The sequence below is a fragment of the Neopsephotus bourkii genome, unplaced genomic scaffold, assembly GCF_033783945.1.
Source record: "Neopsephotus bourkii isolate Nb327-2 ecotype Australia unplaced genomic scaffold, CSIRO-AGI_Nbou_v1 NB_1589, whole genome shotgun sequence".
NCBI lineage: Eukaryota > Metazoa > Chordata > Aves > Psittaciformes > Psittacidae > Neopsephotus > Neopsephotus bourkii.
Genome location: NW_026902065.1, coordinates 5,142,008 through 5,159,263, shown reverse-complemented (window position 1 = coordinate 5,159,263; position 17,256 = coordinate 5,142,008). Strand labels below are relative to the sequence as shown.

Below are 17,256 nucleotides of genomic sequence, written 5' to 3'. Positions count from 1 at the left end.
TTCATGTAGGCACCTCCACGCTTGATTCATTTTCAGAATCATAGCCCCAAGCCTAATGGTTCGGCTCTTCCTGCACAACAGATGAGACTTCCCCAAACTCAGAACCTACCAAGGCAAGCAGTAAAGCCCAATCCACTGCAAATGGCATTCTTGGCACAGCAAGCTATAAAACAGGTAGAGTTTCTTTCCCTTTTCACTCATCATGTAAAAGTAAAACATCAAATGTGCTTTATATCATCTTACTTTTAGATTATGTTTCTAGAGTGCTTTGCAATTAGAACAGAGATTGCAATTTCTCTATGACAAGATGCTCAGTTTTGTTAATGAGATAACTGTCAAGCTTCATTTTGACAGTTCTAAGCAGCTGAAGCATTACAGAAGTGAGCCACTGTGTGTGCTATGTAGGTGTTTCATTCTCTTGTTTGCTATTACTGTGGTTTTTGGCCACTTATGCAAGACAGCACAGCCTTGGTCTACACACAGCAATCGGTGAATAGCTGAGATAGAAAATGCCTCGCTTTTGCTTGATGCTAATGATTTCGCTAGGAACCAGGTAAAAGCTCGCCAAAAAAGCTATGGCTGCCACCACTGTCCAGAGTATGCCACATATTAACTTTTACTGAGAAGGAGATTAAAAAGAAGTGCACAACTGTGGGACCTCTGCTGAGTAAGTCTTAACTGGGGCAGAAGCAAATACATAATACATTTTCTGGATGCTCAGGAAGGCAGATCCTCATTGAAAAGCATATTAACACGTGAGTTGTTAGCTATGTGGAGGGAAAGAGAAAATCATGTCACTAGAGGTAAGCAAGGAAGAATCAAATGAGACTGATCTGAGACCTGAGAAGTGGAGTAATACTATTCATCTCTGCAGTGCTTATGATGTCAGAGAACTAATTTCAACTAAATTGAAGAAACTGTAAAATATCTTAAGAAAACCTGTAGTAATAAAACTAAGTTACTTGTATTCTCTGCCTCTGAAAAGAAGATTGGCCTGTCTGCAAGTCTTTCTTTCAAGCATTTCCATTATCTAGTAATGTCTTTCTGAAACTAGAAATGAGTAAATAGAATGAGTGATTACAAAGGAATTGAGCAGGATCAAATTTTGCCTACGGTTACCGTGAAATTCCATTAAAGGAGTTGAAAACTGCATATGCCTAAATGAGAAAGAAATTTAGTCTGACTTGACTGTGCACTTCATATCATGGTGTTAAATGTATACGTGGGTGGAAATCCAGTCAGCATTTCAAATTCTTAATCACTTTAAGTTGTTAAGGGAAGCACAACATCAAATACTTGATGGTGTCCAAGTGACACTATAGCTATTTACTTAATAAAGCACTGGAACAGTTGTGCATTCAACCTATTATCTGTAATGCTTTTATTTCACTAAAACTGTTACATTTCTCCCACAACAGTGTCAATGCGACATGAAATATTAATAGATACTTAACATGGAGATACAGCTTTGAATTTAAGAATTCACGTTGATTTCTTCTGTTCAGTTTTCAGCTACTTGTCATCTTCCCTTGTTGTGTAAGATTGGCTGGTGAAATTAGATAACTTCAGAGTAAATTGGGATTTTGTGTTTGAATTCAGCTTCCTGAACTAAGCTGCTTGTTTAACTGCTGAGTTAGAACCAATATATGCAATAGATGTGATCAGTTGGTGGGGCGGAATCAAAATATTAATTGTGGATTGTTGTCTCTTCTTTTTAGTGGCAGATCTGTAGTGGACAAGCTTCAACTGCCCCTTCAACTGCAAGCAGCACAACATCTACTCCATCCAGCCCCACAGTCACTAGTGCTGTAGGATGTGATGGGAAGACATATGGTCCCTCTGTGATAGACTTGAGCTCTCCAGTGGGTAGCTCTTACAACCTACCATCTCTTCCTGATGTAAGTGTAACATAAGAGCGATGTTTGGTGGATTCTATTTTGAAGTAAGTCTTAATATTTGTGACAATTGGAAGCCTTTTAGTCTGAAATTCTTGCTCTGTCAAAGGAGTTGAAGAAAACAACAGTGCAGGATTGCCTACATGTTTCTGGCAAGGCTCATAACTATTCTGGGAGACAGCTGTTAGGACAACTAAGAAAAATAATATTGCAGGTTGTAATTGGACTTGTTTATTTGGATGGTGAATGTTTTTCCCTCACCCCTCATAATGATACTAACAAAAATGAATTGGCGTAGCAGTGTCCATGGATAGCACTGGTTTGCTGATGATATTTCTGGTAATTATAAAATATTTTTAAATATATTTTTAATTCATCAAAAGGTCTATCTTAGGTAGGTATTAACTGTTGGTATAGTAGATATATTCCATTTATCTTTTCCTTTTGGTATTTTTTTTTTCATATATCCTCTAACATGCCTGTGAGCTGGTGATAGAGCTTCATAAGATCATCTTTTCTTAAGCTTCTGACCTTCTTCTATTGTAGTTTAAGCCCAGCTGGTAACTCAGAACCCCGCAGCTGCTCGCTCACTCTCTCCTTCTTCCTCCCCCTGCTCCTGGAGGGATAGGGAGGAGAATCAAAAGAATGTAACTCCCACAGGTTTAGATAACAACAGTCCAGTATCTAAGGTATAACACAGACCACTACTGCTACCACCAGTAAGAATAGCAATGAGGGAAATAACAAGGGAAGAGAATACAGCTGCTCACCACCTGCCAACCAATACCCAGCCCAACTCAAGCAGTGATCTAGCCTTTCTGGGTAACTGCCCCCAGTTTATATACTGGGCATGACATGCTGTGGTATGGAATACCTCTTTGGTCAGTTTGGGTCAGGTGTCCTGTCTCTGCTTCCTCCTGACTTCCCCTCCTTCCTGGCAGAGCGTGAGACTTGAGAAAGTCCCTGCTCAGAGTAAACATTACTGAGCAACAACTAAAAACATCCAGGTTATCAGTGTTGTTCCCAGGCTGAAAGTCAAAACCACAGCACTGCACCAGCTACTAAGGAGGAGAAAAATGTTACTGCTGAACCCAGGACATATTCATAGTTTCTTCTTATCGGTGCATGTTTTTCAGAGGTGCATGTTAGCTATTGGGTTCTGGTCAGCTGACTTTATTCTTTCAAACAACTGCCAAGCCCATTTTTGTGGTCTGAGGTTTGTAGATACCTGAAATGTCATGGTTTTCTAGTCATAACTTACTGTTACTCCCTCTTTTCCCACCTGTTACCTCAGATAAGTGTTATTTTTCTTTAAATAGAATACAGAAACGCACTATCTATCAGGCTTAAAAGAGGAACTACACTACACGATCATAAAACTACAAGTATACACATTAGTTTGAGATGCTTTAGTATACTGATTTTTGTACACAGTATTATGAACTCTTCTACTGGTGAAGTTTATGCTATCAAAATACATGTCCCAAATCGCTGTAAATATGCTGGTGGCCTAGCTGAGGCTTTGGTGTCTGCTTCTGGTAAATATAGCTTATAAATAGAAGTTTCAGTGGTCAGTGCAGTTTATACCAGTGAATTTGTGAGGTGTCTGAATAATTGAGGTATCTGGATAACTGAGAACTTACACCAAGGTAACCTATATATACTTAACAAAAATAACCCTGTGTATTGCAAAACGCCCTAATATTTCAAAAGGTCTTTTCTCTGCATCAAACCAGAATGCATAATTTTTACAGAAAGTTAGAATGATAAATTGGGAGTCCTTAAAACAAGTTCAGTTGTCTGGCCTGAGCTGTGGGTGGAAAGAACAAGTGCTGGTTTGCCGTTCGCATTTTGAATCAGTATGCATGGCCGCTGCCCAAAAGGTATGTGGGACAGATGGAATTGAGTGTTCTTTGATGTTCTTCCAGTCCTGTTAAACACTAGTGGATTAATGGGTAGTTTGTGTATTGCTTATTACCTTTTATTTATTTATTTTTAGAGTATAGAAGGTGAGTATGTCAAAAAAAACAAGTGTGGAGATAAAAGTTTGTCTCGTACTTCAGTGTGTGAAAGGTAGCTGTCTGATGTAAGCCTCCTCTGTAACTGATGGAGAAAAACTGGCACTTAAAGAAATACCTGGTCTTAAAACAAAGCACTGTCTGGATGGGGCCATTTCTTTTCATTTTAGAGAAAACAAGGTGACCTGTTTTAAAGTAACCATCTCATTTTTTGGATGGCCAGAGCTAGGTGAAATGCATTCTGGTCTTCACCTTCAAAGTAACAGGATGGCAGAGGCATGGGATGCTTTGTTGTTGGAGGAGGTGTGTTTTGTGGTTTATTTTTCTTTCCCCCATCTCAACACTGAACTGCTTTCCCTCTCTTCACCCACCTTTTAGATTGATTGTTCAGGAAACATCACACTGGATAATGTTGTAAGGAAGGATGGCACTGCGGAGCAGAATCAGCCAAAACCCCCTTCAAACAGGACTGTACAGTCACCAAATTCATCGGTACCGTCACCAGGACTCTCGGGTAACTGCAGTGTAGTGCAATTTCCCGTTTAAGTAGTGTAATGGAAAAATGTCATGTGGCAGTGTTAACGCTGGTAATGAAAATAATGCAAAGTTGTAGAAACCCTGGTAAGGGGTAAAGTTGAAGCAATATTTTAGTGTTGTGATCAAAAATGGTCAGATCTTAAAAATGTGAAGGAAAAACAGTAGATTTTCTCAAATTGCACAAAAATTTATAGGAAAATGGTAGTTAGGGGTACACCAAATTAAAACCTGTAAGCTGTAGTAAGAGACCAGTATTTGAAAAAGCAAGATAGGATGTAACAGGAGGCAGTGGGTACAAACGGTAACTTGGGAAGTTCAATTTGGATATTAAATTTTATATTTTTTTTTACTGGAAGAGTAGTGCAGCAGTGATAAAGGTTAATAAAAGTGATTGTTGTGGGTAGCTAAATGTGGTGGAGTTGAAGGACCCAGGGGATTCCTGTCACCATGGCTGGCGACAGTCAATAGCTGCTCCTTACTCCCATTTCCTGATCTGACCTGTAGTGAGCCTCTGGGAGCGTGAATTCCCAATCGGCACTTGTGTAACTTTCATGCACTTACATGATGTTTATGTGCTTAGGAAGATTAGCTGAGACAGGTGAATAATGCATTCACAGGTAGCACAAACAGCCCGATCTGGTTTCTCAGGATCAATGCTTTGCAAAAATACCCTTCATAAGTCTTTCGGCTATCTGGTTCCCATACCCTTGGTCTCTCTCATATCTGACCTCTAGACTTCTTCCTACTTGCTAGCTTGTCTGGCTTAAAGTTTCCTAGCAGGTGTCCTGAGAGATCTGTTAGACTTTAATAAGGTAAGACAAAACAAGCTGCAGTGATCAGGTGGGGGGCTCAGCCAGGCAAAGATACTAACCATTAGCTTGCTTACCTGCAATGGGCCCCTTTTTTAATCCTCTCTTTGCCTCTATTACCCCATGCTTCTCACCCTGTCATGCATTTGTATTAAATGAGACATGGATTAAATACACTGCATGAGAAATTTTCCCCAAAACTTGTGTATTTGAGTCAGATCTCAGACTTGGCACAGACCTGTGTTTTGTTCTAATCTGATTCTTCTATCCTAGGAGGAGTCAGTGTGACAAACATAAACCCTCCAATTCGTTCACCCAGTGCCTCCAGTGTTGGGAGCAGAGAGAGGTAAGGACAGAGTGGGGGAGAAGAAAATGTAACTTCAGTCTTCATAGAACATGCCTCGGTCTCTTCTCTCATTCATGCATACAGAAGTCAATTTGCCTCACCTTCTCTGTTAAGAGGCCAGGCATGATGGTTATTACAGCACTCTTTGCATTCTAAAAGTAGTAATTTCATTTGTAATGTATTAATAGCACATTTGAAAACATGAACTCTGTAAATGATGGCTGGGTTGGCGTTAGTAAAAGAATTCTAAATTAGATTTTAAATTCAGAAAAATCTGCTAAAGGAAAAAGTTGCATATTGAAAGTCCTCATGGAACTATAAATTACTTCAGATTTAAGGAACTGATGCTACAAAGAGTTATTTAGAATGTTCTGCCATAATACAGTTAGTTAAGTGAGCACTAGCTATCTGCTGAGAGTCTACACAAATGTTTTTATCCCTCAGTGATGGAATATTAATGAACAAATGTATTTACACAATGTTGTTTGAAGAGTGCAGATCCATTAATGTGTTTCAATAAATTAGAGCATACATCTGACATGAGATTAATTTTTCATGCAGAGAAAAATCAGATGACAGTCATCCTGCTTAAATTGGAAATGCAGATGCTTTTTAATATAGAATACCTTTTGTTCTATTCCATTTACACGGTAAATTCTGTGAAGGACTCTATGAGCTGTTTGAATGTTCATCTGAAGAGTCTTTCACTCGAATTTAAAAAATGTGACTATCTGCTGCTGCTTGAATTAATTTTGTTAGATTTAAAGCTCTTCATTATTATTAAAAATAATAAGCTGGTATTTTTGAGTTGGGATGTCAATTCTCATCCTATTACTACTAAACACGTGAAAAAAAGGTAGATCTATTTCTAAAAGTAGGGCCTCAGTTTTTTCAGAGCAGCAAGGCTGTAAGAAATTCTTCCAAGATAATGTAAATATGTTTTATCTGTCACATTCACTTGGGTGGTTTACAATGATCAGTTCGGCTCTGGAGAAACACTAGCCTTTCTCAAAATATGCTGTATCCCCTCCGAAGTGGGATGATATTCAGTGGAAGTGGGTTTTTTTGTGTATGACCTTAAAGAAACAGATTATTTGCAAATCTTGTGCTAATGGGAAGTCAAGCCATGAGTAGTTTTCCAATTCTGGAACTGCACCACTAAAATTTTCCCTTTTTGTAAAGCATTTTCCATGTACATTAAAGGGAATAAACTTGGATGTGCTGTTATGTGAAAGTAATACTGTAGTGCTCAAAAGTCAAAGAAGCAAAATGGATTAGCATCCTGAGATCTCAGAAACCATCAGTGTACCAAAGATGTCCAGTTTTGACTCAGTTTCCTCTTTTTTACTACTTTATTCTGTCATTTACAGTTCTGGCTCCTCCAGCAGGCCACCAAGAGCTGATTCTACACACAAAGTCCCGGTTGTTATGTTGGAGCCGATCAGAATTAAGCAGGAGTCAAGTGCATCAAATGAGAACTTTGATTTCCCAATTGTTATAGTGAAGCAAGAAACAGAGGAGGAATCCCGGCCTCAGAATGTAATATTAACAGTTATAAAGATCTCCTTTCTCTTTGGAGGGTGTTTTGCACGTCTGGGGAATAAGATAATTTACTAATACTCTGTTGGGGACTTTTGAAGGGGAAAACTAAAAAGCTAAATAAAAGGAAGAGGTGAAATTCAAAATCAAACTAGCTCTACTGCCAATTCAATTAACTGGTGTGATCGGGGTGCTTTTATCCATTGAAAACCTGGGAAAGTAGGAAATTGCTTGCAAGCAACAAATTTTTGTGTGCTAGGAAGTGTTTCTAATACGTAGTAAACTAATATATGTGTGTATATATATATATATGATTGCTAGACTTCTGGAGCATCAAAGATTTAGGTTTTATTAGTGGAGCAGTAAATAGCCTTTTATACTGAATTTCGCATGTTTAGTTGCTTGATGTTATACTACAGAAGTAACTTTTGGATGTATATTGCAAGTTGCGTGGCTGCTTGTGTATAAATTTGTTATTCTGCACAGTTTACTACGTAAATTCACATAAATACTATAATTTGGCTTCCTCTGTGTCTTCTTACAGACCAACTTTTCAAAAAGCATACTTACTTCATTGCTATTAGATAGCAATAATAATGCCGCTTCTGATGAAGCTGTGTTAAGAACAGATGCACCAGACAGTACAGATGATCAACCAGGGATACTGCAGGAGAACTCATCCAGTGGGAAGACAGGATGGATAGGCCCCTCTCACACAGGGGAGGGCAGAAAAGAGGATGATCCCAATGAAGATTGGTGCGCAGTATGTCAAAATGGAGGGGAGCTCCTTTGCTGTGAGAAATGTCCCAAAGTATTCCATCTATCTTGTCATGTCCCTACGTTAATGAGCTTTCCAAGGTAACTATGACCCCTTCCATTCCGTATAAACTTGCATTAAAAGACACAAACTTTGCATTGTGAAATCCAGTACAAGAAGTTTCAGCTCAGAGGAAGCAGTGGTGTTTTTGAAGTCCTGAATCCAGAAGTTTTAGTAGCTGGTGAAAATTGGAAATTACATTGAAACTTCAATTTCACTTTCTTGTGCCTGCAAAATCTGTGACAAAGTCCTTCACTTATTTTACAGTTAAGCAATATCACTTAACATCTAGGGCATCTGTTGTTAAAACTAGGCCACAGAATTACCAATCCATCATAGATGTTTTAAGGGTGATGGAAAAGATTTACATTTCTTTAATAACAATAAAAAACTTAAAGAAAAATCCAAGCCAATATAGTATTAAATATATCATTTACTATGGTGCTAAACATGGCTGTACTCCAAGCATGGGATGTAGTGACTGACATCTAGTAATATCTCGGTCAATGTTGAAACAAGCAGCAGGCTTTCTTGATTGGCTGTTACGAAACAACTACTCAGTTTCTTGAGTTTCAAAATACAGCCTTAAATAGGTTGTTCTTACAAGCATTACTGGCATTTGCTTCTGGAATTAGTGTCTTTGATGAAAATAAATGGCATTTTGCAATGTTCCAACTTGGAAATGCCATGCAATAAGCTTATTAGTATTAAAGGATAAAAACATCTGTCATAACATGCTCATTGTTTAATGCTTTTATAAATATTAGGTTTCATTATTAAATATCAGCATAGTTTTCTGGAGTAAAACATTTGGATAGCAACTTAGTTTTTGATCATCTGTGTGCTACTCTGAGCAAGCATACTTTTGCAAGCATATCCGCTCCTTTAAATGTCAGTTGAAATGGCACATGAAAATGTTTCCTACCTTTTGAAGCTTCAGATTACAGTTTGGGGTTTTCGCTTGGGTTTTGTTTGTTTGTTTTAGTAAAATGATGCTACCTTACAGCTTTGTGCCATAAACGAAACCTAGCAAAGTTACAGTAAGTACTTAAACTAATAAACATTTGTGCCTGACAAGAAAATAGAAATCTTCAGGCAGGTAGGAAAAAATGTATTTACAAGGCTTTGTTTCTATGAAAATTAAAGCTTCAAGAGTAAGACTTTAAAATTTCTGTTTTTACTGGATCACTCTGTGGGAGCCAAGATGATGATATCTGGGGGAAAGGGAAACAAAATCAACTTTTCTGACACCCGTTTAGGTCTCTAAAGGTGCATATTGGCACAAGTGCGCTTTGTTCCTAGACTTCAGAACCATCTTAAGTTAGCTTTAGATGTATCAGGGTTTTGTTCTCATCTTTGTGGGTTTTGTTTTCTTTTCAGCTGTAACATTCTACTTAACAAACTTTGGTCTCTTGGCATTAGTTCCTTCAAACACACAAAACTATTCCTTTATTATTGTGTCAGCAGTGTCATTCTGCTTTAGTGATAGCTTTTTGTTCTTGCTTCAGGTGGATAGAACAATTTCATAGAACCATAGAATCACAGAATGGTTTGGATTGGAAGAGACCTTTAAAGGTCGTCTTATCCAACCCCCTGCAATGAGCAAGGACATCTTCAATTAGATCAAGTTGCTCAAAATCCTGTCCAACCTGGCCTTGAATGTTTCCAGGGATGGAGCTTTGAGCACCTCTGCAACCTGTTCCAGTGTTTCACCACCTTCACCCTACAAAAATTCTTAGTTCCATCTAGTCTGAATCTACCTTCCTTTAATTTAAAACCATTACCACTTGTCCTATCACTGTTCTTATAGATTCACAAGGTCACTGCATATTTTCTTCCTTCGCTCCAAATCGCCACAATTTTCTGATTCTTGAATATTTAAACACCTCATTCTGCCTTCTTTCATGTTTCTTGTTTTCTTGTATCAAAAGATCTTTTAGTCATGGCCTATATCAATTTTTGTATGTCTGCCACATTTGTGAGATGCTAGGCACAGAGGTGACACTGTCACATAAATAACTCCATCCAGTTAAGACAGTAGAAGGTAAAAGTCTCTGAGGTAAGATGCCCATTGCTCACTTCTGTGTGCTAAAACTAGCAGATGGTGGAAATTCTTTGACTACTCTGAATAAAAACCAGTAAATTTTTTTCTTTTAACTTGGAAAGTCCCCTACTTTACTATTAAAATTAATTAAAAGGTGCTGCATAAACTATTTCCCATATTATAATATACCCCTGAGTAACTAACGCACAGAGCTCTAAACTGGCTAGTGCTGAATTCGACTATAAGAAGTACAATTCAGCCCTCTTGTGGTTATCTGCAAGCATGCAAGCTTCTTCATTTGTGGAGAAATACATCAAAACCAGAGCTTTCATAGCTTCTTCAATACTTTGTGGTTCAGAAATTGTGTTACAGAATCAGTTAACATATCTTGCAGAACTAATTTTGTCCTAATCTTATGTTGTCATTTAAATCTATAGGTTTTTCCTAGATCAACTGATAAAATCGGAAATGTGAAAGTTTTAGGGAGTGAAGAATTCCTAGTTTTCCAAAAAATCTTATCTAGGGCAATCTATATAGAGTAGTAACACATTGTAGATCAAGCTTTTAGAAATAATGTATAGTTCTCACAATAGAACGCTTTTTCCTTCTGTTTGGCCTATACTATTCCTTCAGCATCTGTAGTTAGGCAACAAAACTCTTAATAGTGCTTTGCTTGAATATTGCGAGTTCAAGTGAAATATTTCAGTACTAACAAAAGTAGACACAGTTTGTCTACTATAACAAACCTTTTTTCTGTTATGACACCTTTAATGACACCAGTGCCATTAAAAAGCAAACAAAGTTCTAATAAAGCATTTTTACCAGTCATCTCTGCCTTTTTGTAGTGTTCAAAAAACCACCACCACCAAAACAACACATGATACGGGGGGGGGGAAAGAACTAACACCCCACAAATGAGCAACTTACTGAATGCAGAAATATATGGAAAGCCTTCTGTTGGGAGTGTGCTATAGTCATTGAGATCAGTGTGCCTGTCTTGTTTTTAGTGGAGAGTGGATCTGCACATTCTGTCGGGATTTGTCCAAGCCAGAAGTTGAATATGACTGTGATAAACCTGCTCACAGCTCGGAAAAAAGAAAACTGGAAGACACTGTGGGTTTGGCACCAATAGACCGCAGGGTAAGGATAAAAGGAGTACTGTCTTGCTGCTGCTTGTATTCTGAAATGCATTCATCTTTCTAAAGGTGGTGGTAAGAAAGGAGAATTAACTTCTTGAAATAAGCTCTGCGATCATAGCAGCCTTCATGTAAACATGCTGAAAAACACATGAATGTCTGAGGAGTGGTTGTGGTCTGGTGCTCTGAAGTGGGAATGTGTTCTAGGAATTACCAGGTGCTGTTTCTAACAGAGCTCTTGTACACGGTGACTTTGCACTGAGAATTTTTTTCTTTGTGCTTTCCAAATTTGGCGTAGGTTGATGTTATCAACTGATGGCTTTAGTCTTTAAAGCACTTTGTCAGGATCCTTACATAAAATTAAGGTGGCTCTTTCACAATGAAGATATACAGAGATACAATACTGATCCTCCAGAGATTAACACAAGAATAACTGCTGTCCTTTTGCAGCTTTGAATGTTACTGTGAAAAAAGCGACAAAGGAAGCAGTGGGTCTCACAACTTCTTTTTTTCCCCCTTATGTCTCGGTGTTAAAAGAAAGAAATTGTGTCTATGAACATTTGAGCAGACAGCGGAACTGCTTAACAGAGTCTTTGGGGGTCGTGGGGACTTTGGGAAAGGGGGTGTTTGCCTTTTTTTTTTATTTTTCTTTTATTTGTAGTTGTGTGGTGGTGGTATTATTATTCAAAACTTTTTTAAGCAATTTTGAGCTCTGTTGAAAACTTTCAGCAGTGTTTTACTTGCTTTCAGTTGGCAAATACACTGAAATTCATAGTTTATGTGGGGCCTTTATCTACCTACCATTATTTACATGTGCTGCTATCTAAAAGAAAAAAGCTAGCTCCATCTGTGTTTTGTCTTAAATATAAATTATAAAAATGAAAGTTATAAACTTGTTGTAAATATTCCAATAAGAGACCAGCAAGCATAAAATCACAAAACTATTTTAAGAACTTGAGTATCGAGATCCAGTTAAATATGTTTAAATACTCAAAGAAAAGAGATTCCTTCCCACTGCTAACAAAAACACTGCAGGCTTTGCAGTTACAGAGCAGTTCTACCCAGACCAGGAAAAACATTATAGCTATCTCTGAATATTTGTAAAGCACTGAGAGCCATGCATGCTTTTATTTATTCCCTTGAATGTCTGCTGGGCTCAGCAACTGCTGAATAACACCGTTAGTAACTGTATGAGATTTCATAGCTTGCATTTGAGAGTTGATAAGGATGTAACTATTGCCAAGAAGGAATACTGCAGTTAATCTTGCTTCCAAATACAATTTCTGTGCTCACTTTTCTATTTAGGTCTGAGGGAGTACAGGGCATGTGTTTTGTATTTTCTGTAGCCTGTTACTTTAGAACAAATCATGCAGGTTTCTCTAATAACTTGTGTACCTATTTTTCTTGTCACAGAAGTGTGAAAGACTGTTGCTGTATCTCTACTGTCATGAAATGAGTCTTGCTTTTCAAGATCCCGTTTCTCCCACAGTACGTACCTTGCTTCTTTCCATTTTATGTTAAGAAGCATAACTGGCATGTTTTTAATGGCATTTTTATGTCTTATCATTATGAGCAGTTGTTTCCCAGACATTGAGTGTATTAAATGTGTTTTTATTAATACTGTCTGAAGCGCAGTTAAAAGTTGAAGCACTGGGTTGGAAGGTGATTGATTTACTAGTAAAATTCCTCAAGAAGTGATTTTACTTAATACCTCAAATGTGGACAGAAAAAGTAAGTTCTAAGCTGGTTTCACAGTTCTGAGTGATCTCACTGAAAAGGTGGAGTATGTTGTTTGGTTGGGTTTCTTTATTTTTTTTTTCCTATTTACTTGAGTTTGAGAATTAGGATACTCCATAATACTAATATGATACTGAATTTCTTTGTTGCTAGCTTGAAATGTATTAGGTTAAGATGGTAAACAATACCTAGGTATATTGGAAATCCAAGGGTGCCCAGAAGAGTTACCAGCATGATCAGGTGAAAAATGCCTCTTTTATGTTCTTCAAGACAAGTCAATGGGAAAGAACTCATCAATAAGTAATATGCTCCTATGCACTCTTTTTATTCCATTTGAATAAGGATTTTTCTTTTGGAGAACATTCAGCAAAGTTTAATAATAAGAAATGACACAAGAGATTAATTCATATAATGGTCATGAAATAGTAAATTCAGGTACTATAACATTAAAATATTAATATCTCTCTCTTAAAATGTGAATTGACTTAGAAAAAATGTATAAAACCATTATAATTGGCTTTCATACCCCATTTTATAATTTCTAATTATTTCTAAAGAAAGAATAAATCTTAATCCCTACCTCCACAGTTTGAGTGCCAAAATCATCTATTTATCTCTGAAATTTGCCACCATTTCCAAGGGCGTATTTCATTAATTTGTATTTTTGAATGCATTAATTCATAATGCATTCAGAAAATTCATTTTAAGCAACCAATGTACCATCCCCGTTTGAGTGGGTTGCCAGAGTTTCCATATGGTGGTCTTGAGAGTGAAACTTAATAGATGGCTCATTTGACTACATCCAAAAACAATGTCCAGATCGCTTCCTCTGTTGTATACAATCAGTGTAGGTGGGGGCTTATTTGTTTGGGTTGGTTTTTCTTTTTTAATTTTAAAATAGGCAGGAGTATATTTAGGCAGCAAAACTAGCCTGCATCACTGTTAATCCAGACACTGTGTATATACATTAGAAGTACAATTCTTACCTCTTAGAACTGTAATTTGAAGATGAGACTAAATCTTGCTCTCTCCCTCAGAGGCAAAGGTTTATAAAACAGTAAGTAATGAATGTGACTGCGTTCAGTAAATTTTGGTTTTCTCCATTTAGGTTCCTGATTACTACAAAATAATCAAAAAGCCTATGGACTTGTCAACCATCAAGAAAAGACTTGAAGTGACCAATTCATTCTACACAAAGCCAGAAGATTTTGTGGCTGATTTCAGACTGATTTTCCAAAACTGTGCTGAATTTAATGAGGTTAGAAAAGTAGATACTTTATCGTGTTTTGTAGGCGTAGTTTCTTTTAGGAAAACTGTAGTGGGGGGTAGAACTTACAGCATAAGAATTAACTGTGTTAAACTTAGTTTGATGAGACTGCAGTGAAAACATCACATTTGAAACTGCTGGGGTGCTAGGTTACTGTGCAGTGGAGATCTTTCCACAGAAGGAAGGAGGACTGTAACAGACATGCTAGCTGGATGGCAGGATAGCAGGTAAAGAATAGGATGATTTTTTTATCACAAAGATTAATGGTGGCCATTTGATTTTTAAAAAATGGTTTATTCCTCCTTGCCTCAAATATTAAATTCAGTGGGTTTTTAATTCTGGGAGGTCTGTACTCACCCTTATGATTTGTAGTTGCATGTTTAGTGATTGATATTACCCTCACTGCGCATAAGGGAACACATGGTGAAAAAGGAATGCGGATAACTGAGTGAATCAGACATTCCAAAGCATGGTAGCATCCTGAAGGCGTACCTGTGTATTTCACGGCATAACCCAACTTTCCTCTTTATTTATTTATTTATTTATTTTCCAGTAAGGATCTAAGAGTTTTTAGAATCTCTGTATATAGCTTTCAGGATGCCAATATGGCTTTTGCAGTTGGCTTCTGTGATAATCCGTCAGTGAAAAAAGTCATTGGAGGTGTTGGCCAAAAGATCTGTCCTTACCCTCTGTTTTGCAGGCTTGTGGTCTTTGGGACCAAGTGTTCCACAGGTGTCATTCTTACTGCTGATTGGGTTTTTGGGAGTGGTTTGTAAGAGCACCTAAAAGACCAAATGTGAATTGCTTATAAGCCTATTTTGTAGTGCACTGATGTTGTTAATTCACCCAACAGCCCGATTCAGAAGTAGCTGATGCTGGCATGAAACTTGAAGCATACTTCGAAGATCTTCTAAGGAACCTTTATCCTGAGAGAAAGTTCCCCGTACAACCCAATTGCCAGAGTGAAAAAGATAATCCAGAACTTACTGGTGACTCAGATGATGATGTTGTACAGCCCCGGAAAAAACGCCTCAAAGGAGAAGACCGTCAGTCGCTCAAATGAGCTGCATGTGTTGCTATGGGACTTCTTAAAAAAAGACTAAGGGTCTTTTATCGCTTAAAAAAGACTAAGGGTCTAATATCACTGTTAATTGTGAAAAGGGGAAAAGTCATAACTGCTTTGACTTGCATTGTCTGTGGGTATTCACTAGACTTTCTACCCCTTGTCTGAAACACAAATTTAATGGTGATCAAGGCACGTGGAGAGCTCTGAAGTTCCAAGCTTTCGTCGTACTTCTGGAACAGCACAGAAATAGAAATTTGCGTGGCATGACAGCTGTTCAACTTTACTTTGAGGAAGAAAAGAAGTTGTATAGAACTGAACTTCAAAACGTTACATGGGTTCAACATGTGGCTTTCTGAGTTTGAAGAAAATGTGATCTCACCGGACTTTTAATTTTACCAAAGGCATGTGGCTGGCCATAATTTGATTTCTTTGTACTGTATTTAACACAAGCCATGAGAACAGATGGTGTAATATTGTCCTGCAATACTGACTCGTACAATGAAAGTGTAGTTACCCCCAAAGAAGTTATTGGTAATTTTAAAATGTAAGGGAGAGTGTATTAAAAATAACTTCAAAAGAAAAAGAAAAGAAAAAAAAAGGAATTTGTTTGGGAGTTTTTAATGGAGGAAGTAAAGGACAATACTTCGATTTGCGCCATTTTTCTCACCACCAGCAAGAAACAGTAGTATTTCTGTACTATTTTTGTTAAATGGTGTCTCAAGTTTTGATGTATTTCTGTTTAATGGAGTTGACAACAAAGTTTTGAAGGGAAAAATGTTTGCTTGCAACTATCAGCCAGTCTTTGTGTGTGTTTAGAATGGGGGGCAAGGACATCTTTTTTTAGAATGGGGGGCAAGGACATCCTTTCTGTCCACAGGTTCTTGTTTTTCCAAATTTTAGAATGCAACCACCATCATTATTCACTTGGAAATACGAAGTTTGAAGAGGTAGACAAAAAAAAAGGAAGATGCTGCCCTCTGACCCTTCATCTGTCCCTGCTAAAATTACCAGTAGGTGAGGACAAATGACCTTTTTCAGTTCTGTCTACTTCCCGGAAGCACTGACAACAAGATCCATGGTTGTTTCTGCCCTCAGAGATTGCAGAGTTAAAGAAGTACTTTGCCTCTTGTTGCTGTAGCTAGTGGTTTATATTTTTAATCCGTTATCTTAAATGGAAACTGCATTGTTGTGAGTGCAAGCAGTCCTTTGGGTTAACTGAGCTCTGGTGTGCTAGAACTTTGCAGATGGACTTGTGAAGACATCTGAGTGTACACAAGCCTGCTTCCGATTTGCTATGTAGCGCTGATGTGGTGCTGTGCATAGATCATTGAGGAGACAGATAAAAGTGCTGCTTGTGCCTCCCTGCTGTGTACATATGCACTCAGAAAAAGGCCCTTTTTTTCCCTCTCACCCGATGAGATACTGTCCACCTGCCTTTGTTGTAGGGTGGCACTGCCTGCTTAAATGTAGTGGACTCCAAGAAAAGAACACTTGGTTGTGTTTGCACAGCCTTTGAAGTAGCTTTTGAAATTGGTTGATTTTTAAGCTGCCCAGAGGAACCATTAATTTTCTTTTTCCTTCTTGTTTTGTTGTTATTTTGTTCCTTTGGTTTGGTTGTGTTTTTTTGTAGAAAGTTTTTATTACCTGGAGAAAGTTGTTTGCAGCAGGAATTTTACCATCACAACAGTACCAAAGAAAGAATAGAGGTGAAGGAGCAGAACAAGAAGGTGACCATTCTAACAGAACAGATGTGATCAGTGCACACTGCAGTAGCACAGACTTAAGAAACAAGAGGCACTACCACTGCAACATTTGATATCTTAAAGATCTGGCAATGCCTGGAAATCCTATATACCTTGTCATGAAGTTTAACAGTGCTTCCAGAGGAAGGTGGTGCATGTTTCTCTGGACCGTAAGTTGCAAGCACAGATTTATTAGGTGGCTTGTTGCGTTTAGAGGTGAAGTTAGACACCTTTACAGCTTCACACTCAAGTTCTTCTCCCAGTGCAAGATATGGGGGAGAAGAGCATATAGGTGGTCCTGCA

The 17,256-nt window shown here is 37.9% G+C and overlaps 1 protein-coding gene across 3 annotated transcripts in view; it reads left to right on the top strand.

Annotated features, from left to right (window-relative positions):
• Positions 1 to 15,239, top strand: part of TRIM24 (tripartite motif containing 24) — a 64,528-nt gene extending 49,289 nt beyond the window's left edge. For all 3 annotated transcript variants that reach the window (XM_061371963.1, XM_061371964.1, XM_061371965.1), the window contains exons 10-19: positions 10 to 174; positions 1,719 to 1,898; positions 4,292 to 4,427; positions 5,533 to 5,605; positions 6,976 to 7,144; positions 7,689 to 8,002; positions 11,013 to 11,145; positions 12,555 to 12,629; positions 13,987 to 14,136; positions 14,999 to 15,239. In XM_061371963.1, coding sequence (XP_061227947.1) covers positions 10 to 174; positions 1,719 to 1,898; positions 4,292 to 4,427; positions 5,533 to 5,605; positions 6,976 to 7,144; positions 7,689 to 8,002; positions 11,013 to 11,145; positions 12,555 to 12,629; positions 13,987 to 14,136; positions 14,999 to 15,208 — 1,605 coding nt within the window. In that variant the 3' untranslated portion in view covers positions 15,209 to 15,239. The remainder of the gene's footprint in view (positions 1 to 9; positions 175 to 1,718; positions 1,899 to 4,291; positions 4,428 to 5,532; positions 5,606 to 6,975; positions 7,145 to 7,688; positions 8,003 to 11,012; positions 11,146 to 12,554; positions 12,630 to 13,986; positions 14,137 to 14,998) is intronic.
• The last annotated feature ends 2,017 nt before the right edge of the window (positions 15,240 to 17,256 follow it).